This window comes from Ascaphus truei, chromosome 18 (assembly GCF_040206685.1).
Source record: "Ascaphus truei isolate aAscTru1 chromosome 18, aAscTru1.hap1, whole genome shotgun sequence".
NCBI lineage: Eukaryota > Metazoa > Chordata > Amphibia > Anura > Ascaphidae > Ascaphus > Ascaphus truei.
In genome coordinates this window covers 12,589,924-12,616,882 of record NC_134500.1, presented here as the reverse complement: position 1 = coordinate 12,616,882, position 26,959 = coordinate 12,589,924, and the positions used below count along the sequence as shown (strand labels likewise).

Genomic DNA, 26,959 nt, shown 5'->3' with positions numbered 1-26,959 from the left:
ACACTGATGAAGCTGGCAGGAAACGATTCCCCTTTCATAGTGAAATGGGGCGAATTTTCACAAGGGGTAAAATAAGCGTAACCCCCAAACAACCCACAAAGCCTGGAATAACTAGAACAAACTCGTTGAAGTGCGGCCATCCCTCGATATACAGCAACTCGGTATACGGAAATTCACTATAACGTCATTTATAATTTGAGGAAGAAATTCGATATACAGAATGTCAAATTCACTTTAACGGAACTATGAATCTCTAAATTAGACATAATGAGAAGGGGGAGAGGGGATCCCACCCAATAATCCCCATTCCACCAAATCTCCCTGCACCACCACTTCACCAGACAATCACCAGTTTCTGGTAAATACAGTACTTTTATTTTGTGCCTTGTTATAACCATTATTTTTAAAATGTTATCATAAGAGGGATTCCTGTACCATGCAGGCATACCCCGCTTTAAGTACACTCACTTTAAGTACACTCGTGAGTAAGGACATATCGCCCAATAGGCAAACGGCAGCTCACGCATGCGCCTGTCATCATGTCCTGAACAGCAATACCGGCTCCCTACCTGTACCGAAGCTGTGCGCAAGCGGGGAGACTATAGAGCCTGTTACACATGTGTTATTTACATCAGTTATGCACGTATGTGACGATTGCAGTACAGTACATGCATAGATAAGTGGGAAAAGGTAGTGCTTCACTTTAAGTACATTTTCGCTTTACATACATGCTCCGGTCCCATTGCGTACGTTAATGCGGGGTATGCCTGTACTTGATATGTACACTGCCACGTAGGCAATGAAGAAAAATAGTGGTCCACGTGTTAAATTGCTCATCTTAACCACTGCAAAGCAGAATTTAGGGCAAGCAATATGATTAATTTGCTCTGATTTTGAAACAGATTTTCCAAAAAGGGCCTTTAGCATAATGTAACTTAATTGTGTGTTCTGGATGCTCAGAGCTAATGGATCTTTAAGCAAATGCAAATGTAATTGGAACATATATAGGGGACCCATTTACAAATCAACAGAACCATTAATTATCCAACAGTAGGATATATGGGACAAAATGCCTAAGACAATGACTATATTTTTCCAGGCTTGATGTTGACTTTTTAACATACATACTAACTGCATTTTTATTTTTTAAAACACAGGTGTAACAGGGAATCAACCCTGTCTCAATGAGGCTTTTCTAGAAAGCCTCTGTGGTCTGAGTAATCCAGCAGGGAGCTGGTTAATTGCAGCCAGTCAATTAACCAGTCTCCACCTGGATAATCAGACAGGTAGAAAATCCTCCTGCCAGAAACTGACCAGGGAGACTCGTTGGCACAGTCAGAAATGTGCTGGCAGAGGAGATTATGTCTTGAGTCCAAAGTCTGTGCTGAGATCAGGACACCAGACCTCTCTATTCTGGACACAGAGGACCCAGGAACCTACCAGAAGCTGGCCCCTCAACAAACACCCATCCAGACTCAGAGACTGACCTGGAGGGCCACCTGCTTTGAGGTACCTCTTGAGACTTTGGGGCGATAGGCTGGTACAGGGCTTTTCCGCCCAGTCTTGCAGATAGGGGCTGGGGAAGTGAGTTATCCCTTACATAGGAATAGGTTATTTGTTTATTTGTTTATGTTGTATGCTGTGCATTGTTTTAAGGAACAGGCTGAATAAAGCCATGGTATAAATTTCCCCAAAACTCTCTCCCTGAGTGTACCTCTGCACAGTTCTCTTACAACAGGTTCTTGAAATGGACTCGAGGAGAAAGAAAACAAGGGTAAAAGGTTTCTAAAGTAAAGATGGCATCCGTACTGTGGTCAAGTTTCATGCACCAGGCACGTTATTGTCGATGCATTTAGGAGATGCTTTAAAGCCCAAAATATGCTCCTTGGATCTTAGAATCTTACAAATAAAATCTCCAGTAAACATGAAGTAAAAGTATTTTTGCTGAAATAAAAAAATGATGGGGGCCAGTCGTAGCATTCAGCTCATATTAATTCTCGCTTCCTTCTCAATATATTTTACATTCAACACGAGAACCATTTGTTGTGATACTTACGGCGACTCACATTCATTCATTTGACAAATAACAGATGACATATTCTCCTGAGAATTTGCTACAGTTAATATATCGGCTGATATCAGACGTATTGCTGTATGCTCACCAAATCTTGCCCGTGTGCCACTAAGGTTTATAATTTTTCTTTCGGATCTGTGCATTTCTTACGGGCGCCAACTCTTGCATAAACATTCTGCGGGGGAAACACAGAACACCCGTTTAAAACGTTTTGTTCAACCAGACGGGTATACTTTCAATAAGGACAACATTTTATCAGCCTTCATGTTTCTTCACTCAAAATTTCCTATCAAGCACCCACTAAAGCACTGATTCTCGATGGTATACGCCCCCCGAAATGTAATGGCGGATCTCAGGGAGCATAGTAGGTTCCTGAACCCGTGTGGGGAAGTAAGACCAAAAACTGCACCATAGCGTGGGCGGTATAGCTGTCAAGTACAGCAGTGGCCTCCAAAGTTGCTCCCCACAATGCTTTGTGTCCACAGCAGCACTGCATTGTGGGGCGTGACTTTGGAAGCTCCCGCAGTGAGTGACAGTGATACAATCCATGCTGCCTGCACGCACTGAGGTGCAGTTTAGGGTCTTATTAAGCGTGTTCCCTCCACAAGCTCAGGAGACTATACTGCCTGGGGTCGGTCACCGTTTTCTTAACAATGGAGCCTCTGATTGAGCCACTTGTGCTGAAGCTGGGATATCCTTAAAACCCGACTTGTTGGGGGGGGTCTTGAGGACTGGAGTTGAACACCCCTCTGCTTTAACTCACTCAAGCTGACAAAGAGAGGAGAGGGAATTAACATTGGGCAATAACCCCAGGGAACCCATGCAATAGCAGGTCTGTTAAATGATGTCTGACTGTGGAGTTACACCCACCCAGACACGGCCCGATTTCAGGGTCTGGATCAGGGCACCCGCAAGTTTAGGTACAACCTGAATAACGTAACGTTAAATCCATGCCTTACTCTTAGTGGATTTATTTTGTGAATATATGCAATCTTATGATGACACCCATTTGCATGTCATTATCATTAACATCCGTTATAGTTACCGCTATGTTCTTTACAGGATAAAACATGACTTTATTGTCCTATGAAGATACACCGTTAGTATTAACGTGACTTTATTATGTTGGGTTACTTAACTGAGCTTGGTGCATCTGAGCCTTGGAAGTTCAATATTCTAATTATATTTAGTTAAAGAAAATGTGTTTTTACAGCCCAAAATACAAAAATAGTTGGCCCTATAAATGGCCATTAACTGTGAATGGCGGACGTGCTGATATTATGCAACGTCTCCATTTGTGGTGGAAGTACATTGACTTCAATGCCGAGCTGCATTCGCATGTTACTGCAACAGCTAAGCATGGGTTCTCTACTCCAGTCCTCAAGACAGGTCAGGTTTTCAGGATATCCCTGCTTCAGCACAGCTGGCTCAATCAGAGGCTCAGTCGAAGTCTGAGCCTCTGATTGACCCACCTGTGCTGAAGCTGGGACTGATTGAGCCACCTGTGCTGCAGCTGGGATATCCTGAAAACCTGACCTGTTGGGGTGAGCGGGGCCTTGAGTACTGGAGTTGAGAACCCCTGAGCTAAAGGATTAAGCCGTGCAAAAGACTAATCAATGAGCAATATACCAAAGTACTTGCTCACACATTTGTGATAAACAACACTTACACCTTTGCTCTGACAGAACAGGGAAACACGCCTGCATTAATGGCCTCTTGTACAGTTGCCAATATATCTGGCACAACAATAGTTCTGGCAAAATTGCCAATCCACGGCATGCTGCTGCTCCATCTTTGCAGCTGTAATGCAGCAGTTGCAGACTGGGGAGATGTTCCCTTAGAAGAGCAGAGGACTTGGATATGGTTTGGGGTGATACTCTAAATGAGGGGTGTCACACTCGGTCCTCAAGGGCCACCAACAGGCCTGGTTTCATGGATATCCTTGCTTCAGCACAGGGGGCTGTGCCACTGATATAGCCACCTGTGCTGAAGCAAGGATATCCATAAAACCTGGCCTGTTGGTGGCCCCTGAGGATCGAGTTTGACACCCCTGCTCCCCATGTAATTATCTCACATAGTAAAAGGCATTATTCTCAAATGATGCCAGCTGAAGCGCCTTCTGATCCGGCCGAGAAACTCAAAAGAAAGCCAACACCTGTCATTGTAATATATATTGCTGTATCAATATTTTTTTTCCATGTGTTGTTCATAATAGTATATTTCAACTACACTTGAATATGTGCTAATTGGGTGTTCATTTTTATAAGGGCTCTTCGCTGTTAATTACATTGTAATAAAGCTTGCTGATGCTGAGATTCTTCATATGTCTCATATCATTTGGCCTTTAAATTTAGTTAACATTAGAAACTGGAGTACTATATTAATAATCCTATTTTCTGAGATACAGTAGGAGCTGTATTCGACCAATTACAGATGCTAAATGGAATATATGCGCACACACGTTTTCTGTAATACGTTTTTAACGAACTAAACCATTTAAACAGAGATGAGCTTTCTGCAGCTCGCCTTCCCCCTCAAACAGGTCAGGGGTTATGCGCTCATTTTAGATATAGCTTCGGCAAATATAATATGCACTGAAATGAAGACTTATGTATCGATATGTTTCTCTAAAATGCACCAAATAATGACCAACGGTGAAAAATATTGATATCCCGTATTTGTAAGATTATAGGGTGACCCTGAATATAAAGGGACACCCTAATATATAATTGCCAACGTTGGCAAAGGAATTGCACGCTCTTACGATAATAAGACTTATGCGGTCATACCCCCGCGCTGCTTTTCTGCAGTTCTGACGCGTTTCTCGTGTCGTTGTCTGCGTCGCCAGCCTCCGAGCCGCTCTTGTTCCCTTCGTCTTTGCTGTCCTTGTCCCCCTCATCTCCCGAAGATTTCCGAGACTGCTTGGATGACTTCTAAAGTGATTACAAGAGGGGGGGGGATAAATATATGAGGGATCTTCATAATACCGCTTGGGTAGCATCCGTAATAGAGATGTGCCATATTCGATTCCCTGCTAAACATTTCACCAGGCCTCAAAGGGCTAATGATGTGGCTTAATTTGTAAGCCTTCATCAAAATATTGCTAAATAAATCCAACTGGAGCTTGAAGGTCTTGGAAAATAAATATCTTTCTGTATAGCAAAGACTTTTATTGCTCTAAATCAGGGGTGGGCAACTCCAGTCCTCAAGGGCCACCAACAGGGCGGGTTTTCAGGATATCCCTGCTTCAGCACAGGTGGCTCAATCAGTCCCAGTTTAAGTACAGATGGCTCAATGAATCCCAGCTTCAGCACAGGTGGCTCAGTCTCTGACTGACCCACTGATTGAGCCACCTGTGCTGAATCAGGGATATCCTGAAAACCTGTCCTGTTGGTAGCCCTTGAGGATTGGGCTGGCCCACCCCTGCTCTAAATGCTGCAAGCAGGGACTGCTGCACTGGGAAATTGCCGCTGTGTTAGTGGAGAGGTCCGTATTGTTATTATCAGCTTGCGGAAAACCTGCCTATGAAACGGTCTGGGAGTTCTGCACTGCTTGAACAAAACTGATGGCATGAAACCCAACATGCTGTGCTATGCAAATATGTCTGTGACTTTTGGCTGTTGGATCCCTTCCAACATCTTATTATACTGTACACTCCTAATCATATTCCTCTCCCCACTTCCCCGCCTGACACATGTTCTCGGAAAGCTGCATCCTTCCAGAACTCCCGCAGACCGAACGTGTAGCGAAATGTTAGGTAACCTTTGAAGTGAACGACTTCTTCCGCTTGGAACCTGCTTTCTCGTTCTTCCGTTTGCCTTTCCCATCTTCTTCCACTCGGTCCCCCTCTTCTTCGCTGCTGCCGTCCGCTGCGTTCCCTCCTTCCCCCTCGGTTTCCGAGGAACTCTGCGGCTGGATAGCCTGAAACAAGGAAGGACAAAGTCATTTTCTGGGAGCTGGGTATCCCAGAGCGGGGTGGGTTAGAGAATGGCATTCTACAAGTCTACGCTTGTTCTTGTCAAACAGACGAACCCCAATATTTAAGAGCAATCCATTGCTGGCAGCAAAAGGTGAAAAGTGGGCTACGTTGCATGTTGCTTTGGTAGCCATGCAGATATTTTGTTTTCGCGACCTACTTGTGCTATAGAGCAGCAATGGAGTAGCCCAAAGAATGCTGATAGATCCAGAGTCTTCTTTCAGTCAATGTACTAAAGGGAAGACACTTGGAAATCAATATATTATAGCTTACGGGCAAGGGATCCCCTGCTACGCTTACAGCAGCTTGCTGTGCCTTGGGTTTTGAAAACACTATTGCAGGGGTGTCCAGCTCCAGTCCTCAAGGGGTCACCTACAGGGCAGGTTTTTAGGATATCCTGCTTCAGCACAGGTGGCTCAATCCTGTGCTGAAGCTGGGACTGATTGAGCCTCCTGTGCTAGAAGCAGGGATAGCCAGACAAATCTGACCTGTTGGTATACCCTTGAGGACTGGAGTTGGCCATCCCTACACTGCCTCTCACTGCTATTAAACACACACTCTTCCCCAAGAGAACTAAAGTTGCTGCCTTCCTACCCTAGGCCTTTTTTTAAGCTTCTGTCTTGAAACAAGTGGCTAACTGGTGTTAACCTCTTCACTGTTAAATAATGGGAAGCCATTGTTCTCCATGTCTAGCGAGCAGCGATATCGAATATATCGAATATATCGATAGGGTAATCTTACCACTGCTGCATATCTCATTGTAGCCAGAGTTTAAAACAGGCGTCGCATGCTAGGGCAGCAGAACTATGACGCTTAAAAGGAATGGAATATTAAGAAAAGTTCATCAAATAAATAGTTACCTGATATCCAGTAAATTTGACGCCAGGGTTATTTTCTATTTCCCATAAACCTTCATTGAATCCTTTGCGCTTGTTGGATTTCCCAAACTTGTCTTTGTATTCCTTATATGGGAACAGGTCCTTAGGGCCCAAAAATGCACTATATTGAAGCAGACATGAAAATTCTTCTCAGATTGTTACACTTCCCAGAATTCAAATGCTACAAATAGTGAAGATATTTGACACTGTGCAGTTACATTACTTTTTCTATAAAAATAAAAAAACACCTACGATTCCTCTAGGAGGGAGCAGGACAACAAAGGCGATTGTGACTTCAGGTTAAACTACTGGTGGAACGTCACTACAGAACGGCTTACTTTGAAGTGCTCCTGATTTGGACATGTGGCAGGATATCCTGAACCTCGCTCCTCATTCTGTTTTCTCTAGAACATGGACACATTGAAATTGATGGCAGTTAAGGGCCATCTGAGCTGAAGACTCTACTTGATCTCGGCCTGTAATACTTTGTGCTGTACGTCATGCACTTTTACTGGGAGGCTGTCCCGTACGTCCGCCACCTGTACTGTATATTCCCCACTGAGCTTTCTTCCATGCCATGAAGCCGTGGGAAACGTCTGACTTTGGCTTGGATTCATTAAGCCGTGATGCTGGGTATCGCAGTAAGTCCATGGCAGTTACGGCCGATGCAATACCCAGCACCCAAGCTGGATGAATCCAGCCCTTAGATCAGTGGTTTCCAAACTTTTTTTTTTATTAAGGAACCCTATAATTATATTGTGAAATTCTAAGGAACCCCAACCCTCTCTAATAGCGCGTCTGAGATCAAATGCATTGTAAGGAACCCCAACCCTCTCTAATAGCTCGTCTGAGATCATATGCATTGTAAGGAACCCCAACCCTCTCTAATAGCGCGTCTGAGATCAGATGCATTGTATGGAACCCCAACCCTCTCTAATAGCGCGTCTGAAATCAGATGCATTGTAAGGGACCCCAACCCTCTCTAATAGTGCGTCTGAGATCAGATACATTGTGTAAGGTACCCCAAACCTCTCATATAACGTGTCTGAGATCAGATGCATTGTAAGGAACCCCAACCCTCTCTAATAGCGCGTCTGAGATCAGATGCATTGTAAGGGACCCCAACCCTCACTAATAGCATGTCTGAGATCAGATGCATTGTAAGGGACCCCAACCCTCTCTAATAGTGCGTCTGAGATCAGATACATTGTGTAAGGTACCCCAACCCTCTCATATAACGTGTCTGAGATCAGATGCATTGTAAGGAACCCCAACCCTCTCTAATAGCACGTCTGAGATCAGATGCATTGTAAGGAACCCCAACCCTCTCTAATAGCACGTCTGAGATCAGATGCATTGGAAGGAACCCCGACCCTCTCTAATAGCGCGTCTGAGATCAGATGCATTGTAAGGGACCCCAACCCTCTCTAATAGTGTGTCTGAGATCAGATGCATTTTAAGGGACCCCAAACCTCTCTAATAGTGCGTCTGAGATCAGATACATTGTGTAAGGAATCCCAACCCTCTCATATAACGTGTCTGAGATCAGATGCATTGTAAGGAACCCCAACCCTCTCTAATAGCGTGTCTGAAATCAGATGCATTGTAAGGAACCCCAACCCTCTCTAATAGCGCGTCTGAGATCAGATGCATTGTAAGAAACCCCAACCCTCTCTAATAGCGCGCGTGAGATCAAATGCATTGTAAACTGTTCTGTGCTTGGTACAATTTTGAAATGACCTGGGAATTGCAGGGAACCCTTTAGGGATGCCTGGGGAACCCAAGGGTTCAGAGGAACCCTGGTTGAAAAACACTGCCTTAGATCCAGCAGTATAAAAAACTCCAGCCTCCATCTACCATAAAATTCCTAGCCCTTCCAATTCCCGAGCGTGCCAAAGGAAGGCCAGGTTAATGCATGTTGCCATTAATGGAATTACCTTTTGAGAGTACCCACAAACAATGCTGCTTACTCAGCAAGGAACTGGAGCTAGAAAACAATGGGTCACGTGGCACTGCTGCTATAAGCAATATCTTAAATACAAACAAGAATGATCCGCAGGGTTCGTCAGTCCTTTCAAAATATCTTAAGAAACAGTTAGTGATTAATGCGCTCCAGCGCTGGATCCATACCGTTCATATTATAGTGTGATTCAGGGAGATGTTGGAAATGGGGCTAGTGAGGTATATAATGATGGGCCGTCCCCAGAAGGGCCAGAAAATCCCTGAAGGTTGAGACTAGTGCTGATAACCCCTGACAAATCCTCATCGGGATGGTCCCTGGACTTACAGCATACAATGATGAAGAAATTAAAAAGCCAATTGTACTCACATATATGCCCCAATCCTTGTGTCCTGGTTTGCGTGCAGCCAAACAGAATTGCTTGTATTGGAGAAAGAGGAAAAACTGACGCACAACCAATGGTGTGGATCACCAAAATAGTCAATCAAAAATATTCTTTATTAATCCATATGAAAAAACGGAGGTAGACACCCTCCTACGCGTTGATAAAGTGTATACTCCATACACGAAACGCGTAGGAGGGTGTCTGCCTCCGTTTTTTCATATGGATTAATAAAGAATTTTTTTTGATTTACTATTTTGGGGACCCGCTCCATTGGCTGTGCGCCAGTTTTTCCCTCTTTCTCCGTTACTTTCAGAATATCTTGTATGGATCTTCACTCCAGTAAATCAGCATCTCCGCTGCATAGAAGCATGGAAGAAAAAAAGAACCCAAAGGAAAGGAAGACTTACGTCTCGTGTGTGCCGAAAAAGAAGATGGGGAATTTGTTTGCCGGCGGTTTCACTGCTCCTTCCGGTAGCTCATCAATCTGTTGAATAGTAAGACATTGTTTAGTCTGCAGGGCTTGTTTGCAGACCACTGTGAGCCACATCCACAGAGCTCGGACGTCACGTTACCTAAATCGGTAACGGATATTATTTTCCCCGGTGGTTAAAGCATATCCACAAAGCTAATTATATGCATGGACAACCGCCACTGATTGAGTCACCTGTGCTGAAGCAGGGACTGATTGAGCCACTTGTGCTGATGCAGGGACTGATTGAGCCACCTGTGCTGTAGCAGGGATATCCTGAAAAACCTGACCTGTTGGTGGTGGGGTGGAGTATTGAGTACTGGAGTTGAGAACCCCTGAGCTAAAGGATTAAGCCGTGCTAAAGACTAATCAATGAGCAATAAACCAAAGAACAAGCTCACACATTTGTGATAAACAACAACGACACCTTTGCTTTGACAGAACAGGGAAACAGAGCCACTAATTGGACCACCTGTGCTGAAGCAGGGAGATCCTTAAAACCTGACCTGTTGGTGGCCCTTGAGGACTGGAGTTGGCCGCCCCTGGTGTACGTAACATTTCGCCAGCTCTCTCTCCTCCAAAGTCCTTTTCCAGGGTCTAGTAACGCCACTTTTCGCTTGGAACTGAACTAAGCTAACCATAAACGGATTTGTGTGTCTACACAATGTTAGTGTAAACACCTCTTTGGCATATAATTATCACTAATGACTAGTTATAGTTAAGGCAATGTTGTTTCCGGAGAAAAGCAAGACTTAACGTTACACTATTGGTCTTTGCAGATACAGGTTAAGGCAGCGGTTCTCAGCTCCAGTCCTCAAGACCCTCCAACAGGTCAGGTTTTCAGGACTGCCCTGCTTCAGCACAGGTGGCTACATCGGGGCTCACTCGAAGACTGGGCCACTGATTGAACCACTTGTTCTGAAGCTGGGACTGATTGAGCCACCTGTGCTGAAGCAGGGATATCCTGAAAACCTGACCTGTTGGTGGCCCTTGAGGATTTGCTCTGCACTGTAAAAAGAGAATGGCTTCCATCAGTTTTTAGTTGCATTAAAAGAAGATAAAGGCTGTTCTGCCAGGAGCGGTCAAGGAAACACCTTGAGGCTATGCTTTTAACAACAGAAAGGATACATAATGATACTCACTACCACTCAGCACATTGATTTCCCCAGCATGAACTGCTGGATATAGTGCAGAATGTATTATGCATTCACTTGTGCAAACATGGAGGAATATCTCAAGTAAAACCGATAAACCGACCTAATGTTTGGTCCTCAAGCTGCCGCTTAGCCATTAGAAAACAACAATAACCATTGCCGATTGGCAGTTTTGGAATGAGTTTAATCCAAATAAATCCCATGTGATACCACGTCATTGTTCCGTGGCTGTGAGTTACATTTCACAGGGCGACACTGTCCCACCCATAAGTGTCTCCCAGTGGGGTCTGATTTATATTTAGGCACATCATCATTATGGGAGATACGTCTCGTATAAAAAGCTGATGGACAGATTAAAAACATTATAAACTCTCCCTCTAGGGCCATAAGATTATTGTAATGTCAACGGAAAAACGTGAAAATGAATATATTGCAACATTTTGCAACAATTTATAAGCTCTGTATCACATACATTTACAATACCTTACAGCAGGGGAGCGCAAACTTTTTGTGCTGCGCCCCCCTGTCTCTCTGCCCCCGGCTCTCGCGCCCCTCCCCCGCCTACCTTTATCCGCGTCAGATGACGCTGTGTGGGACGTGTGACGTCAGGTCACATGGTGCCGCGGCGCCTATTGACGCCGCGTTGCCATGGCGACGCAACACAGGCGGCTGAATCCCGGTAAGTAAACAGTTGCAGGAGCCTCACGCGATCCCCCGGCATTTCATTTAAATGCCTGGGGGAAGAGCGCGGGGCCTCTGCAACTGCCCGCGCCCCCCCAGCACAATCTCCCGCCCCCCCTGGGGGTCGCGCCCCCCACTTTGCGCACCGCTGCCTTACAGCAACAATACAGGTTTCATTTTTTTGTTATTAGAGCAGGGGAGCGCAAACTTTTCCTGCTGCGCCCCCGTCTGACCTGCTCCGGAGCTCGCGACCCCCGTCCTACCTGGTAGCTGCATCAAATGACGCTCCGGGGGTCACGTGACGTCAGGTCATGTGACCCGCGGCATCATTTGACGCCGGTGATGTCACATGACCCCGCGGCGGCATTTGATGCTGCGTTGCCATGGAGACGCCTGCATCTCGGTAAGTTTTATTGTTGCAGAGGCCTCACGCGATCCACCCGGCATTTCATTTAAATGCCTTTGGGAAGAGCGCGGGACCGCTGCCACCGCCAGCGCCCCCCCAGACAAATCTCCCACCCCCCCTGTGGGCGTGCCCCCCAGTTTGCACACCGCTGTATTAGAGGATGAAGAAGGGGGTCTCCGGAGCTCAACTGTGTTCATTGCAGCTACGGGGACCCCCTGCTTCCAGAGATACTTACCTCCGTAGGGGGTGCTGGTATCTCTGCAGGCACGGAACCTGTGTGTCTAACATAATGGCGGCGTTTAAATGCCCCATGTCACACATTGGTCAATAGGAGCCGTGATGTCATCCTGTGCAGCTTCCTATTGCCCTGGGTGACAGAGGGCTTTAAACTGCACAGAGATGCCAGCACCCCCTACAGGAGGTAAGTGTCTCTGGCAGCAGGGGGTGAAATGAACGCGGACCAGCCCCGCGGACCCCCTGCGTCTATCCTGTAATAAGAATTTGTTTCTATGTCACCTGTATTGCTGCTTTAACTAACGAGCGAGTTACAGTGTGAAAAATTGCACTTAGCTGCTTGAGCAACTCGTGTGAAATTAGCAGGAGCAGGGCCACCTCAAAGCCCATCACTGGCCACATTTGTCACATGGGCCACCAGTTCAAGAGCCGGACTTTATGGCACCCTGTCTGTTGTACCATGTGTAGGAGGAGAACTCTTGGGAAAGAATATATGGACGATATCGGACCAGGTTATACTAATGCACAATTGTTTTTAGAAATCCAGTATAAAAGAGACACAGAAGGGCAGATATTATGTATTTTAAATCAATCTGGTGCTTCAGGGGTTAATGCTGCAACAATTTGTGTTTAAAAATACAATGTATTGGGTTTATGACAGGTCATGACCTTTCCCAGAGACTGAGCCTCTGATTGAGCCACCTGTGCTGAAGCAGGGACTGATTGAGCCACCTGTGCTGAAGCTGGGCCATCATGAAAACCTGACCTATTCTGAGGGGGGGGGGGGAGGCTTGAAAACTGGAGTTGAGCCCCCCTGCCCTATGCCATGGCTCTGAACAGGTTAAGGTTTGGGGCCCTGCATCTTTTAATGCGCGTTAACCATTACTGATGATAAAGACAACTTAAAAACAACAACAAAAACTGATGTGCCACTTGTGAGCATGCTCGCATCTCAATCTTTTAGCATACAGTGCTTCCACTGCAGCAAGGAATTCTGGGTAATTACATGCAAATGAGCACTCAGTGTCTCATTTTGATATCCATTTGAACATGGATTCTATGAGCTTATGCCTGCCGTATTACAGAGCGCATATGCGTGAATAAACTTTTACTAGAAGGAATGCCGCGGGGGAAAAAAATAACAACAAAACACAGTAGATAGAAAGTTTAAGTTAATTATATCACTACTTCCTAATATTTCTGGGTGAACAGTGACCCCATTTATATGGCTTAACGGTACAAGAAGCACAATATGTGTGTTTTTGCACTATATAAGCAGGTCCCATTTCGGGTTGCCAGGTGGCTTCTCAGAAAATACTGGACACAATGGTGAAAGGTGCGACGCGCTCGACACCACCCCTCCCTTGGCCCCACCCCACAGGCACCTAACACCTCCCCCTGATTGGCTGCTGCTGGGTAATGCAGCCAGTCAGGATGGAGGAACCTGCCCCGCGCCCTAGCCAACGCCCTGCTCTCTCCCTGCTCCGGGGAAATCCCGCGCCCCCCCCCAAGCCGCTAATGCAGCCAATCAGGAGGAGGTGTCAGCAGTGTGGGTGTGGAGCCAAGGAGAGGAGGAAACAGCATGGAGCGGTGAGAGGGGTGTGTGTGCCTCGAGCATGTCGCACCCTTCACCATTGTGCCCACTATTTTTGGAGAAGCTACCTGGCAACTCTAGTGTGAAGCTGTCACAATTATTGTAACGGCAGTATACATTTATTTTTTGTGAGCCACGAATGACAAGGGGAACGAAATATACCATCTAGTGCAGGGGTGTGCAAAGTGCCTGCGCTGTGCTCCCCCCTGCCTGCGCCGCCCCTGAGTCTGCCCCCCCCTTACCTTTAATTCGGCATCAAATGACGCTGCAGAGGTCATGTGAAGTCACGTCAAATGACCCCGCGGCATCATTTGACGGCCCGTCGCCATGGAGACGCCTGGACCGAAGCCTGGTAAGTGAGTTTACAGAGGCCTCGCGCTGAAGCGCGCGGGGCTCTGTAACCACCGCACCCCCCAAAAACCTCTCGCGCCCCCCCCACCAGTTTGCGCACCCGTGATCTAGTGAACATGGAAAATGCCAGGCCGCACCTCTGGAAACAGTCCAAGCGCATCCCATTGCGAGCACTAGGAAACCCCCCATTTCCATTCCGAAGGCCTCACACACATTACAGAACAAGCACCGCAACTTTCATAGTGAATACAGAACTGCTTTATTGTCAGAACACATTCTCTCGTAACCCGGCATTCCCACGGCACTGTCACATGTGTTCCTCTATGCACAGGCGTGGGCCAACTCCAGTCCTCAAGGGCCACCAACAGGTCAGGTTTTCAGGATATCGATGCTGAAGCTGTGACTGATTGAGTAACCTGTGCTGAAGCAGGGATATCATGAAAACCTGACCTGTTGATAGCCCTTGAGATCTGAAGTTGCCCCCCCCCCCCCCGTACCCACCTGCTCTATGCACTGCAGATATATAGATGTTCAATTGTTTAACCTCTTCAATCCTGCCAGGCAATACATTGCCTTACAAGACACTGCCGTCCCTGTCACCCCATTAGGAATTAAAACTGCTTTTGTGTCGGTGACAAACGCAGGGACGTGGATTTGAACCAATGGCAACATCAATAAAATTATTGGCGTTTTTTCTTAAGCGCCAGCAAATTAACAATGTTTATAACAAAAGAAGTCAACGGCTAAGATTATTAAAGAATGAATCTCAGTTCCAAAACGCATGCAAACAGAGCAACAGCTGTATCACTGATCATAATCCCATTAAAATAGTGCAATTTTCAAAATAAATCTGATGCTGTTTTTTTGCACCTGTATAGTAACTCAGAACAGTTTGATAAACAGCCTCAAGTTTCCTATTTCTCCTATTAAAGGGCAGCAAAAAAAAAAGGAAATTATTTCTATCAGTGAGAACATCTGAGTATCGGTGACATCTGTATATTTGAAGCAAAAACATATGGGGGGAATAAAAGGGGGAGGGAGGAAAGGGGGAGGGAGGAAGGGCGAGAGGGAGGGAGAGAGAGAGGCAGAAATGGCGGGAGGGAGAGAGAGAGGCAGAAATGGCGGGAGGGAGAGAGAGAGGCAGAAAGGGCGGGAGGGAGAGAGGGAAAGAGGCAGAAAGGGTGGGTGGGAGGGAGGGAAAGAGGCAGAAAGGGTGGGTGGGAGGGAGGGAAAGAGGCAGAAAGGGTGGGTGGGAGGGAGGGAAAGAGGCAGAAAGGGTGGGTGGGAGGGAGGGAAAGAGGCAGAAAGGGTGGGTGGGAGGGAGGGAAAGGGAGAGGCAGAAAGGGCGGGAGGGAGAGAGGGAAAGGGGCAGAAAGGGTGGGTGGGTGGGAGAGAGGGAAAGGGGCAGAAAGGGTGGGTGGGTGGGAGAGAGGGAAAGGGGCAGAAAGGGTGGGTGGGTGGGAGAGAGGGAAAGGGGCAGAAAGGGTGGGTGGGTGGGAGAGAGGGAAAGGGGCAGAAAGGGTGGGTGGGTGGGAGAGAGGGAAAGGGGCAGAAAGGGTGGGTGGGTGGGAGAGAGGGAAAGGGGCAGAAAGGGTGGGTGGAAGAGAGGGAAAGGGGCAGAAAGGGTGGGTGGGTGGGAGAGAGGGAAAGGGGCAGAAAGGGTGGGTGGGTGGGAGAGAGGGAAAGGGGCAGAAAGGGTGGGTGGGTGGGAGAGAGGGAAAGGGGCAGAAAGGGTGGGTGGGTGGGAGAGAGGGAAAGGGGCAGAAAGGGTGGGTGGGTGGGAGAGAGGGAAAGGGGCAGAAAGGGTGGGTGGGTGGGTGGGAGAGAGGGAAAGGGGCAGAAAGGGTGGGTGGGAGAGAGGGAAAGGGGCAGAAAGGGTGGGTGGGAGAGAGGGAAAGGGGCAGAAAGGGTGGGTGGGAGAGAGGGAAAGGGGCAGAAAGGGTGGGTGGGTGGGAGGGAGGGAAAGGGGCAGAAAGGGTGGGTGGGTGGGAGGGAGGGAAAGGGGCAGAAAGGGTGGGTGGGTGGGAGGGAGGGAAAGGGGCAGAAAGGGTGGGTGGGTGGGAGGGAGGGAAAAGGGCAGAAAGGGTGGGTGGGTGGGAGGGAGAGAAAGGGGCAGAAATGGTGGGTGGGTGGGAGGGAGGGAACGAGAGAGGCAGAAAGGGTGGGTGTGAGGGAAGGAAAGAGAGAGGCAGAAAAGGTGGGTGGGAGGGAGGGAAAGAGAGAGGCAGAAAAGGTGGGTGGGAGGGAGGGAAAGAGAGAGGCAGAAAGGGTGGGTGGGAGGGAGGGAAAGAGAGAGGCAGAAAGGGTGGGTGGGAGGGAGGGAAAGAGAGAGGCAGAAAGGGTGGGTGGGAGGGAGGGAAAGAGAGAGGCAGAAAGGGTGGGTGGGAGGGAGGGAAAGAGAGAGGCAGAAAGGGTGGGTGGGAGGGAGGGAAAGAGAGAGGCAGAAAGGGTGGGTGGGAGGGAGGGAAAGAGAGAGGCAGAAAGGGTGGGAGGGAGGGAAAGAGAGAGGCAGAAAGGGTGGGTGGGAGGGAGGGAAAGAGAGAGGCAGAAAGGGTGGGTGGGAGGGAGGGAAAGAGAGAGGCAGAAAGGGTGGGTGGGAGGGAGGGAAAGAGAGAGGCAGAAAGGGTGGGTGGGAGGGAGGGAAAGAGAGAGGCAGAAAGGGTGGGTGGGATTTAGGGAAAGAGGCAGAAAGGGTGGGTGGGAGGGAGGGAAAGAGGCAGAAAGGGTGGGTGGGAGGGAGGGAAAGAGGCAGAAAGGGTGGGTGGGAGGGAGGGAAAGAGGCAGAAAGGGTGGGTGGGAGGGAGGGAAAGAGGCAGAAAGGGTGGGTGGGAGGGAGGGAAAGAGGCAGAAAGGGTGGGTGGGAGGGAGGGAAAGAGAGAGGCAGAAAGGGTGGGTGGGAGGGAGGGAAAGAGAGAGGCAGAAAGGGTGGGGTGGGAGGGAGGGAAAGAGAGAGGCAGAAAGGGTGGGTGGGAGGGAGGGAAAGAGAGAGGCAGAAAGGGTGGGTGGGAGGGAGGGAAAGAGAGAGGCAGAAAGGGTGGGTGGGAGGGAGGGAAAGAGAGAGGCAGAAAGGGTGGGTGGGAGGGAGGGAAAGAGAGAGGCAGAAAGGGTGGGTGGAGGGAGGGAAAGAGAGAGGCAGAAAGGGTGGGTGGGAGGGAGGGAAAGAGAGAGGCAGAAAGGGTGGGTGGGAGGGAGGGAAAGAGAGAGGCAGAAAGGGTGGGTGGGAGGGAGGGAAAGAGAGAGGCAGAAAGGGTGGGTGGGAGGGAGGGAAAGAGAGAGGCAGAAAGGGTGGGTGGGAGGGAGGGAAAGAGAGAGGCAGAAAGGGTGGGTGGGAGGGAGGGAAAGAGAGAGGCAGAAAGGGTGGGTGGGAGGGAGGGAAAGAGAGAGGCAGAAAGGGTGGGTGGGAGGGAGGGAAAGAGAGAGGCAGAAAGGGTGGGTGGGAGGGAGGGAAAGAGAGAGGCAGAAAGGGTGGGTGGGAGGGAGGGAAAGAGAGAGGCAGAAAGGGTGGGTGGGAGGGAGGGAAAGAGAGAGGCAGAAAGGGTGGGTGGGAGGGAGGGAAAGAGAGAGGCAGAAAGGGTGGGTGGGAGGGAGGGAAAGAGAGAGGCAGAAAGGGTGGGTGGGAGGGAGGGAAAGAGAGAGGCAGAAAGAGTGGGTGGGAGGGAGGGAAAGAGAGAGGCAGAAAGGGTGGGTGGGAGGGAGGGAAAGAGAGAGGCAGAAAGGGTGGGTGGGAGGGAGGGAAAGAGAGAGGCAGAAAGGGTGGGTGGGAGGGAGGGAAAGAGAGAGGCAGAAAGGGTGGGTGGGAGGGAGGGAAGAGAGAGGCAGAAAGGGTGGGTGGGAGGGAGGGAAAGAGAGAGGCAGAAAGGGTGGGTGGGAGGGAGGGAAAGAGAGAGGCAGAAAGGGTGGGTGGGAGGGAGGGAAAGAGAGAGGCAGAAAGGGTGGGTGGGAGGGAGGGAAAGAGAGAGGCAGAAAGGGTGGGTGGGAGGGAGGGAAAGAGAGAGGCAGAAAGGGTGGGTGGGAGGGAGGGAAAGAGAGAGGCAGAAAGGGTGGGTGGGAGGGAAAGAAGGGTGGGTGGAGAGGCAGAAAGGGTGGGAGAAAGAGAGAGGCAGAAAGGGTGGGTGGGAGGGAAAGAGAGAGGCAGAAAGGGTGGGTGGGAGGGAGGGAAGAGAGAGGCAGAAAGGGTGGGTGGGAGGGAGGGAAAGAGAGAGGCAGAAAGGGTGGGTGGGAGGGAGGGAAAGAGAGAGGCAGAAAGGGTGGGTGGGAGGGAGGGAAGAGAGAGCAGAAAGGGTGGGTGGGAGGGAGGGAAAGAGAGAGGCAGAAAGGGTGGGTGGGAGGGAGGGAAAGAGAGAGGCAGAAAGGGTGGGTGGGAGGGAGGGAAAGAGAGAGGCAGAAAGGGTGGGTGGGTGGGAGGGAAAGAGAGAGGCAGAAAGGGTGGGTGGGAGGGAGGGAAAGAGAGAGGCAGAAAGGTGGGTGGGTGGGAGGGAGGGAAAGAGAGAGGCAGAAAGGGTGGGTGGGAGGGAGGGAAAGAGAGAGGCAGAAAGGGTGGTGGAGGGAGGGAAAGAGAGAGGCAGAAAGGGTGGGTGGGAGGGAGGGAAAGAGAGAGGCAGAAAGGGTGGGTGGGAGGGAGGGAAAGAGAGAGGCAGAAAGGGTGGGTGGGTGGGAGGGAGGAAAGAGAGAGGCAGAAAGGGTGGGTGGGAGGGAGGGAAAGAGAGAGGCAGAAAGGGTGGGTGGGAGGGAGGGAAAGAGAGAGGCAGAAAGGGTGGGTGGGAGGGAGGGAAAGAGAGAGGCAGAAAGGGTGGGTGGGTGGGAGGGAAAGAGAGAGGCAGAAAGGGTGGGTGGGTGGGAGGGAAAGAGAGAGGCAGAAAGGGTGGGTGGGTGGGAGGGAGGGAAAGAGAGAGGCAGAAAGGGTGGGTGGGTGGGAGGGAGGGAAAGAGAGAGGCAGAAAGGGTGGGTGGGAGGGAGGGAAAGAGAGAGGCAGAAAGGGTGGGTGGGAGGGAGGGAAAGAGAGAGGCAGAAAGGGTGGGTGGGAGGGAGGGAAAGAGAGAGGCAGAAAGGGTGGGTGGGAGGGAGGGAAAGAGAGAGGCAGAAAGGGTGGGTGGGAGGGAGGGAAAGAGAGAGGCAGAAAGGGTGGGTGGGAGGGAGGGAAAGAGAGAGGCAGAAAGGGTGGGTGGGAGGGAGGGAAAGAGAGAGGCAGAAAGAGTGGGTGGGAGGGAGGGAAAGAGAGAGGCAGAAAGGGTGGGTGGGAGGGAGGGAAAGAGAGAGGCAGAAAGGGTGGGTGGGAGGGAGGGAAAGAGAGAGGCAGAAAGGGTGGGTGGGAGGGAGGGAAAGAGAGAGGCAGAAAGGGTGGGTGGGAGGGAGGGAAAGAGAGAGGCAGAAAGGGTGGGTGGGAGGGAGGGAAAGAGAGAGGCAGAAAGGGTGGGTGGGAGGGAGGGAAAGAGAGAGGCAGAAAGGGTGGGTGGGAGGGAGGGAAAGAGAGAGGCAGAAAGGGTGGGTGGGAGGGAGGGAAAGAGAGAGGCAGAAAGGGTGGGTGGGAGGGAGGGAAAGAGAGAGGCAGAAAGGGTGGGTGGGAGGGAGGGAAAGAGAGAGGCAGAAAGGGTGGGTGGGAGGGAAAGAGAGAGGCAGAAAGGGTGGGTGGGAGGGAGGAAAGAGAGAGGCAGAAAGGGTGGGTGGGAGGGAAAGAGAGAGGCAGAAAGTGGTGGGTGGGAGGGAGGGAAGAGAGAGGCAGAAAGGGTGGGTGGGAGGGAGGGAAAGAGAGAGGCAGAAAGGGTGGGTGGGTGGGAGGGAGGGAAAGAGAGAGGCAGAAAGGGTGGGTGGGAGGGAGGGAAAGAGAGAGGCAGAAAGGGTGGGTGGGAGGGAGGGAAAGAGAGGCAGAAAGGTGGGTGGGAGGGAGGGAAAGAGAGAGGCAGAAAGGGTGGGTGGGTGGAGGGAAAGAGAGAGGCAGAAAGGGTGGGTGGGTGGGAGGGAAAGAGAGAGGCAGAAAGGGTGGGTGGGTGGGAGGGAGGGAAAGAGAGAGGCAGAAAGGGTGGGTGGGTGGGAGGGAGGGAAAGAGAGAGGCAGAAAGGGTGGGTGGGAGGGAGGGAAAGAGAGAGGCAGAAAGGGTGGGTGGGAGGGAGGGAAAGAGAGAGGCAGAAAGGGTGGGTGGGAGGGAGGGAAAGAGAGAGGCAGAAAGGGTGGGTGGGAGGGAGGGAAAGAGAGAGGCAGAAAGGGTGGGTGGGAGGGAGGGAAAGAGAGAGGCAGAAAGGGTGGGTGGGAGGGAGGGAAAGAGAGAGGCAGAAAGGGTGGGTGGGAGGGAGGGAAAGAGAGAGGCAGAAAGGGAGGGAAGGAGAGCGAGAAAGGGAGGGAGAGAGAGGGGAAATGGGGAGAAAGGACCGGAGGGAGACAGAGAGGGGGAGAAAGGGAAGGAGAGAGAAAGAAGGGACAGAAAGAGGGAAGAAAGGGAAGGAGAGAGATAAAGGGAGAGAGAGATAAAGGGGGAGAGAGAATGGGGAGTAAGGGAAGGTAGAGAGATAAAGGGGGAGAAAGGGAAGGAGAGAGAAATGGAGAGAGAGAAAGGGGGGGAAAGGATGGGGCGAAAGGGAAGGAGAGAGAAAGGAAGGGAGAGAGATAAAGGGGGAGAGAGAATGGGGAGAAAGGGAAGGAGAGAGAAAGGGAAGGAGAGAGAAAGGAAGGGAGAGAGAGAAAGGGGGAAGAAAGGATGGGGGCAAAAGGGAAGGAGAGAGAAAGAGAGGGGGAGAAAGGGAGGGAGAGCGAGAGGAGAAAGAAAGGGAGGGGGAGAAAGGGAAGGAGAGAGGGGGAGGGAAAGGGAGAGAAAGGGGAGGGAAAGGGGGAGGGAGAGCATGATTATGAGTGTCTGCTGTTTGCCAAAGACAACATGAAAGAATCCAGACATGCGATTTCAGTTAAAAATGAATCTGGAGTGAAGTCAAAATGATGTTTCTCCAAAAGATATAGCTCTGCAAAGACCACAATATGGAGTTCACTTCTCCTACCTACGGCAGTGGCTGCAGCAGTTACCATAGGAAACCGTGTTAATGAATGACGGAAAGGAGGCCCCTGAAAAGGTGCTCTGTGCATGTATTTCAGTGTGTGTATGGAGGCTGATAATGCCTAGTCTCTATTATGAAGCACAGCCATCTCAGAGGCGTCCACCCTCCCCCCTTCACATTTGAAAATACCAGCAGCATCAATAGCAAAATAACCCCCCCCCCTTCCCCGTCATACCCACTGCCATTATTTTTTTGTTCTAGGTATAGTACAATCCCCTCCTCCCTGTGAGTACTCTCATCTTTGTTGCATACAGCATCTGCGTTGCTTGTATTCACATTGCTGTATATTTATGCAGCATGTCATATACAATACTGATGATCGGGGTGATAACACTAAGGACATACAATAATATGTTTTTTTTTTTATTACATATTAGTCGTAGGTCCCAGCTATTTCGAGGGGCTTTGTAAAGATGGCGGGAGCAGGACAGCATCTAATAATAACCAAGACAATGGTTGTAAAACATGTAGGCACCTGGCTGCTCTGCTGGGGGGTGTCTGACACCCCAGGGTGACCTCCGGCCGGAGAAAAGGACCAGCGAAATAAAGCCTGAAATAGTGTATGTAAGGGGAGATCTGATCCTTATTCTCAATAGGATTTCCAGGGTCTAAATGAATCCCAGCTCTAATCTATATCTGTCTGTTAATGTGATGTATATTGTTATGTGTATCCCATCTGTGCAGATAAACGCCAATATTTCAGATTCAGCTTTGTAAACAATATCGCATGACAGGATCAGTTATCGAGTAAACACAGTATAGGGGCCTGAGGTTTAAAAGCACACTTACCATTGTGTGATGTTAATTTAACCCCACCGGCAGCCTTATTTCTCCATGAATATCAAAAAAATACAATCAAAGGAAGTGGCAGGCAGCCGGTGTTTACCTAAAGAAATTATCACGTTAATGGTGTAATGGTCGCTTTGATTAAGCGGTGGAATATGTCACATTGGAAATAAACTATAACGATGGAAATTATTTCTGTGGATCCCCAAATTCTGTCCGCCACATTCCCCTTGTGGGGTGTGTTGCCGCTCCTCACTCTTACCCTATATTTCTGTCTCCCCGAGGGTACAGTTTATAGGAATTCCTTAAATGATGGTAACTCAACTACCCCAGGTTCTTTATTAATGTGAAACACACATGTAATGCCCCGCAGATCACTTCTGAGTCGCCTAAATACTTTGTTAACAAAACGTACGACATCCCCCGTGAGGGCCCAACACTTAGATAACCTACTGTATCTCATGGAATCCACCAGTCAACGTCCATGGATCAAGCGAATGCGAGTTTGGGCTTCTGTACCACTTACATGGCATTCTAACACCCCCTCACCGTAAGAGGGGCTTGCAACCCACTCTTGCAGGGTCCTCTGGCTTTTCCTACCAGTTTAGCAGCAGGGACTTTTTGATACATAACCAGAACTTCTTAATCCAAGGAGTAGGTGCACTCAGGACTAACATCCAGCTGCCATGGGTGCTCAGTCACAGTGTATGGTGCTCAGTACAAACACCGCCGTAGTCCGAAGTACATAGATGAGTAAAGAGCAACACTCCAATGGTCTTTCTTAATAAAAAGTAGGTTTATGGAGCAGTGGTCGATGTTTCGGTCCACTTGCGGACCTTTGGTTCGATCACTGCTCAATAAACCCACAACCTCTTAGACACCCTGGGGCGTTATTCATTAAGCTGCAACAGTGACAAATGGGGAGCGAAGAATCCCACTGAATGGGAGTTTCCGTGCGGTAGCTCCCCGATTAGCACTAGCGCAGTTGGACGAATAACCCTAGTAGGTTCCTAGTCAATAAGTTGTGAAGCCGTTTTCCCCGTGCCGGAGAAGAGATCAGATCCCAAATCTTCTCCAGAGCAGAGCAAAGCTTTAGTGCATATTGAATAGGTGCCAGATAGAGTTCGGTAGCAAAGTTTACTCGTTGCAGAACTGAGGCAAGAAACAGCACCAGAGTTCTCCCTCCAAAGATAATGTCCCATTAAAGACACCAGGATATTTTTCGGGATATCTGCACACTGCCCATTGGTGGCTATTTATCCGAAATCTACCAAACTAGCGATTACCAATGTAAAATAATATAACAAACATACACGCTGCAGATTCAGAAATAAAAATATCCTATCGTCTTCAACATTTAATATATATATATATATATATATATATATATATATATATATATATATATATATATATATAAATTTGGGGCTTTTATTTCTTTTTGACAACTGTCTCTTAATCTAAGTCTGAAACAGTGAGGTGATACTATTGCAAAAAATATATAAAAATATTATTATTAAAAATAATACTAGTAACAATAATAACAATAATAATAATAACAATAATAATAATAGTCATATAGCACCAGATTTCTCCAAATCAAAAACAAAATCCCAAGATGGCAGCAGGATTTATTATGAAGCTTGGTACATGGGGTTCCTATGTGGATTCTGATGCTAAGTTTTGTGAGGATGTCAGTCAGTGAGTGAGAAAGCCATATAGTGAGTGAGAATGGCATGCAGTGAGTGAGGATGCCATGCAGTGATTGAGGATGCCATGGAGTGAGTGAGGGTGCCATGGAGTGAGTGAGGGTGCCATGGAGTGAGTGAGTATGCCGTGGAGTGAGTGAGGATGCCATGGAGTGAGTGAGGATGCCATGCAGTGAGTGAGGATGCCATGCAGTGAGTGAGGATGCCATGGAGTGATTGAGGATGCTATGCAGTGAGTGAGGATGCCACGCAGTGAGTAAGAATGCCATGGAGTGAGGACGCCATGGAGTTGACTGGCATGCAGTGAGTGAGGATGGCATGCAGTGAGTGGGGATACCATAGTGAGCGAGGCTGGCATGTAGTGAGTAAGGATGCCATGGAGTGAGGATGCCATGGAGTGAGTGAGGATGCCATGGAGTGAGTAAGTGCGGATGCCATGGAGTGAGTGAGGATGCCATGTAGTGAGGGAGGATGCCATGCAGTGAGTGAGGATGCAATGAGTGAGTGAAGAAGCTATGCAGTGAGTGAGGATGCCATGGAGTGAGGACACCATGGAGTTAGCATGGCATGCAGTGAGTGAGGATGGCATACAATGAGTGGGGATACCATAGTGAGTGAGGATGCCATGTAGTGAGTAAGGATGCCATAGAGTGAGGATGCCATGGAGTGAGTGAGGATACCATGCAGTGAGTGAGGATGCCATGGAGTGAGAGAGCGAGGATGCCATGGAGTAAGTGAGGATGCATGCAGTGAGTGAGGATACAATGGAGTGAGTGAGGTTACCATGCAGTGAGTAAGGATGTCATGCAGAGTGATGCTTCACAGGCCTCACCTATTAGGATCACTCTCCCTTTATAAGGTGTGAGATGCCTTCTATCATCTCTCCCTGCCTTGCATAGGACCCATTCTCCTGTCCCCATCACCTCTCCATACCCAATCTGGGGTTTATCTCCTATACCCTGTATCTATGAGGTGTATCCCTAATGCCCTGTATATGGGTCCTCTCCCTAAACAATATGGGGGTTCTCCCCCTGCCCTGTATGATTTTTTTTTCTCTCCAGTGCCCTGTATTGGGTATCTCAATAATGCCCAGTACGGGGCCTCTCTCCTCTCCTGCCGCCCCCCTCCCCCCAAACACCCCCGGGGCCTCTCCCCTGCCCCCCCTCCCCCTATCTACCTATCCCCCAGGACCTCTCCACTGCCCCCCATTCCCAGGGCCTCTCCCCTGCCCCCCATCCCTTCTGCCCCAATCCCCCTGCCCCACAGGGGGCCTCTCTCCCACTTCTCCCCTTCCCCCCCCTCCCCCCCCCTCCCCCCCCCCAGGCACTCACCCTGGCCGGCCAGTGCGGGTATCCCTTCATCTTGGCAAACACCAGCTCCCCAGCCTTGTAGTCCCGGGGCCTCGGCCGAGCCATCTCTCCCCAACCCAACAGCGACACACACACAGCGCAGGACAAGCCCTCCCCGCCCCCTCCACTCTGCGACAGACCACAGGGGGGCAGCAAGGCCCAGCACACACACAGCGCCGGGGCTTCCCACCCAGGCGCTCCTCCTGTCACCGCTCGGTGATACAATGTTGCAAAGATCCCCCCCCCCCCCCCCCCGCTCCCCTCTCTATCACTGTATCACTGTATCACTTCCACAGCGCTGCGAGAAGGTGCTTTCTCCGCTCCAATTGTAAGGTGGGCAGGGACCTGACACTAAATATATTTATGTTGTGTTTTCTGTGGCTGTGCTAGGATCTCTCGTGTTGGTTTCTGAGGTGCACGGATCTCTGTGTGCCAGAAAACCGATGCCGTAGGGCTTTATCTGGTGGGACCTGAGTTGCACTGATTTTTAAATGACAGAATGACACTTTCACATCAAATTATTGAATGCAATCCTTAGTCTCTTTTTTTTGTGTATTTACCCCTTTGCTAGAGCTTTTATTTTTATTCATAGGACCCTATCGCGGATGCCCCCCACCGGTTTATATGTTAGTCCCTTCGCTCTCTCAACATCTTATGAATGCGTTACAATAATGAAATATAATCCGTGTTTAGTACAACATTTTACATTCAATATGATTCAGACAGTGTTATTATGGCTGCAGGGTTTCCAAAATGGCATTGTACGTTTACCGGGCTGGTCTTCCAACAAGGAACCCTTTACGAATTTATTCTGACTATTGACCCCCAACATGTCAATCTTAAATACCTATATAAAAAAAAATGGATGGGCTGATTAATTAGTTGGACGACCTTCTACCATAGATCTGTCCCTAAAGGGCATCTCCACCAAATATGCACCATTGTGCTTCTCTTACCACAAAAATGTGGGGGTTACGCAAAGCCATGCACTGGCCTCGTGGTAGGGATGCAGTAACGAGCCATAGAGGACAAACACATATAATGGTGAAAATGGTGAAAATCACAATATTAGAAACGGCAGATGTTGCAACTATTGTGACACACACACCGACGCGTACACTTTTTCCAAATTTCACGCGTACTATTCGATTAAAAAATGCCCAACTTTTTGGGGACGGTGGGCCAGAGTTGTCCACAAAAGGGCCAATGTTACCACAGTTTTCGGTATATATAATATATAAGAAAAGACAAAAAAAACGAATCAAGTATATATCATTCAAAAAAATATATCAATAATTAAATATACCTTTATTGCAACACGACAGGATCTGATTTCCTCCACGATCCACGTTAGTAATACACCCCTGGTTTAGGTTGGGGATAAATTATAAAACAAAACAGAAAAATGGGGAAAGAGTATACAGTGGAGAGTAAGAAAATCCAACAAAGTTTGGATTTTCCCCATGGTGACTGTTTCCGATGCTTTTTTTTAAATATCAAATTCTTTATATAAAAAAAAAATTGTTTCAATTTTTTTATTGTTTTTCATATATGATATCACATTATACATTTCCGTCTCTACTAGTAAGAGTGGAATACATATGCGCTTGCAGTCACATAAGATCACAGAACAAATAACATTTATCTTAACACAATTTATATATCTCTATTAACTGTATGGTTCCCCATACGCTTGTGGATTGAGTGAGGGTGACTTCAAATATATATATGTAACGGTTTTTGTGAACCGGCCTGACCCACCCAATCTCACATTGGCCCCTGTGGTCTAACCGGCCCCCATTACAGTGTGGTAGTGTCGGGTGGTGCACCTGTTGGCAACAGGACTCCTGAGTCTCCCGCATGATGGTGTGTGGGGAGGACCCGTCCAGACAGGCAGCTGAGGTAGTGTGCTG

The 26,959-nt window shown here is 49.0% G+C and overlaps 1 protein-coding gene across 1 annotated transcript in view; it reads right to left on the bottom strand.

Annotated features, from left to right (window-relative positions):
* HDGFL3 (HDGF like 3) overlaps nt 1-25,258 on the bottom strand; it is a 28,237-nt gene extending 2,979 nt beyond the window's left edge. Inside the window, exons 1-6 of the mRNA XM_075575566.1 lie at nt 25,029-25,258; nt 9,681-9,757; nt 6,911-7,049; nt 5,837-5,995; nt 4,864-5,007; nt 2,163-2,249 (exon numbers count right to left, since the gene is read on the bottom strand). Of these exons, the coding sequence (XP_075431681.1) occupies nt 2,190-2,249; nt 4,864-5,007; nt 5,837-5,995; nt 6,911-7,049; nt 9,681-9,757; nt 25,029-25,112 (663 nt within the window). The 5' untranslated portion in view covers nt 25,113-25,258 and the 3' untranslated portion in view covers nt 2,163-2,189. The remainder of the gene's footprint in view (nt 1-2,162; nt 2,250-4,863; nt 5,008-5,836; nt 5,996-6,910; nt 7,050-9,680; nt 9,758-25,028) is intronic.
* Nucleotides 25,259-26,959: the final 1,701 nt, after the last annotated feature.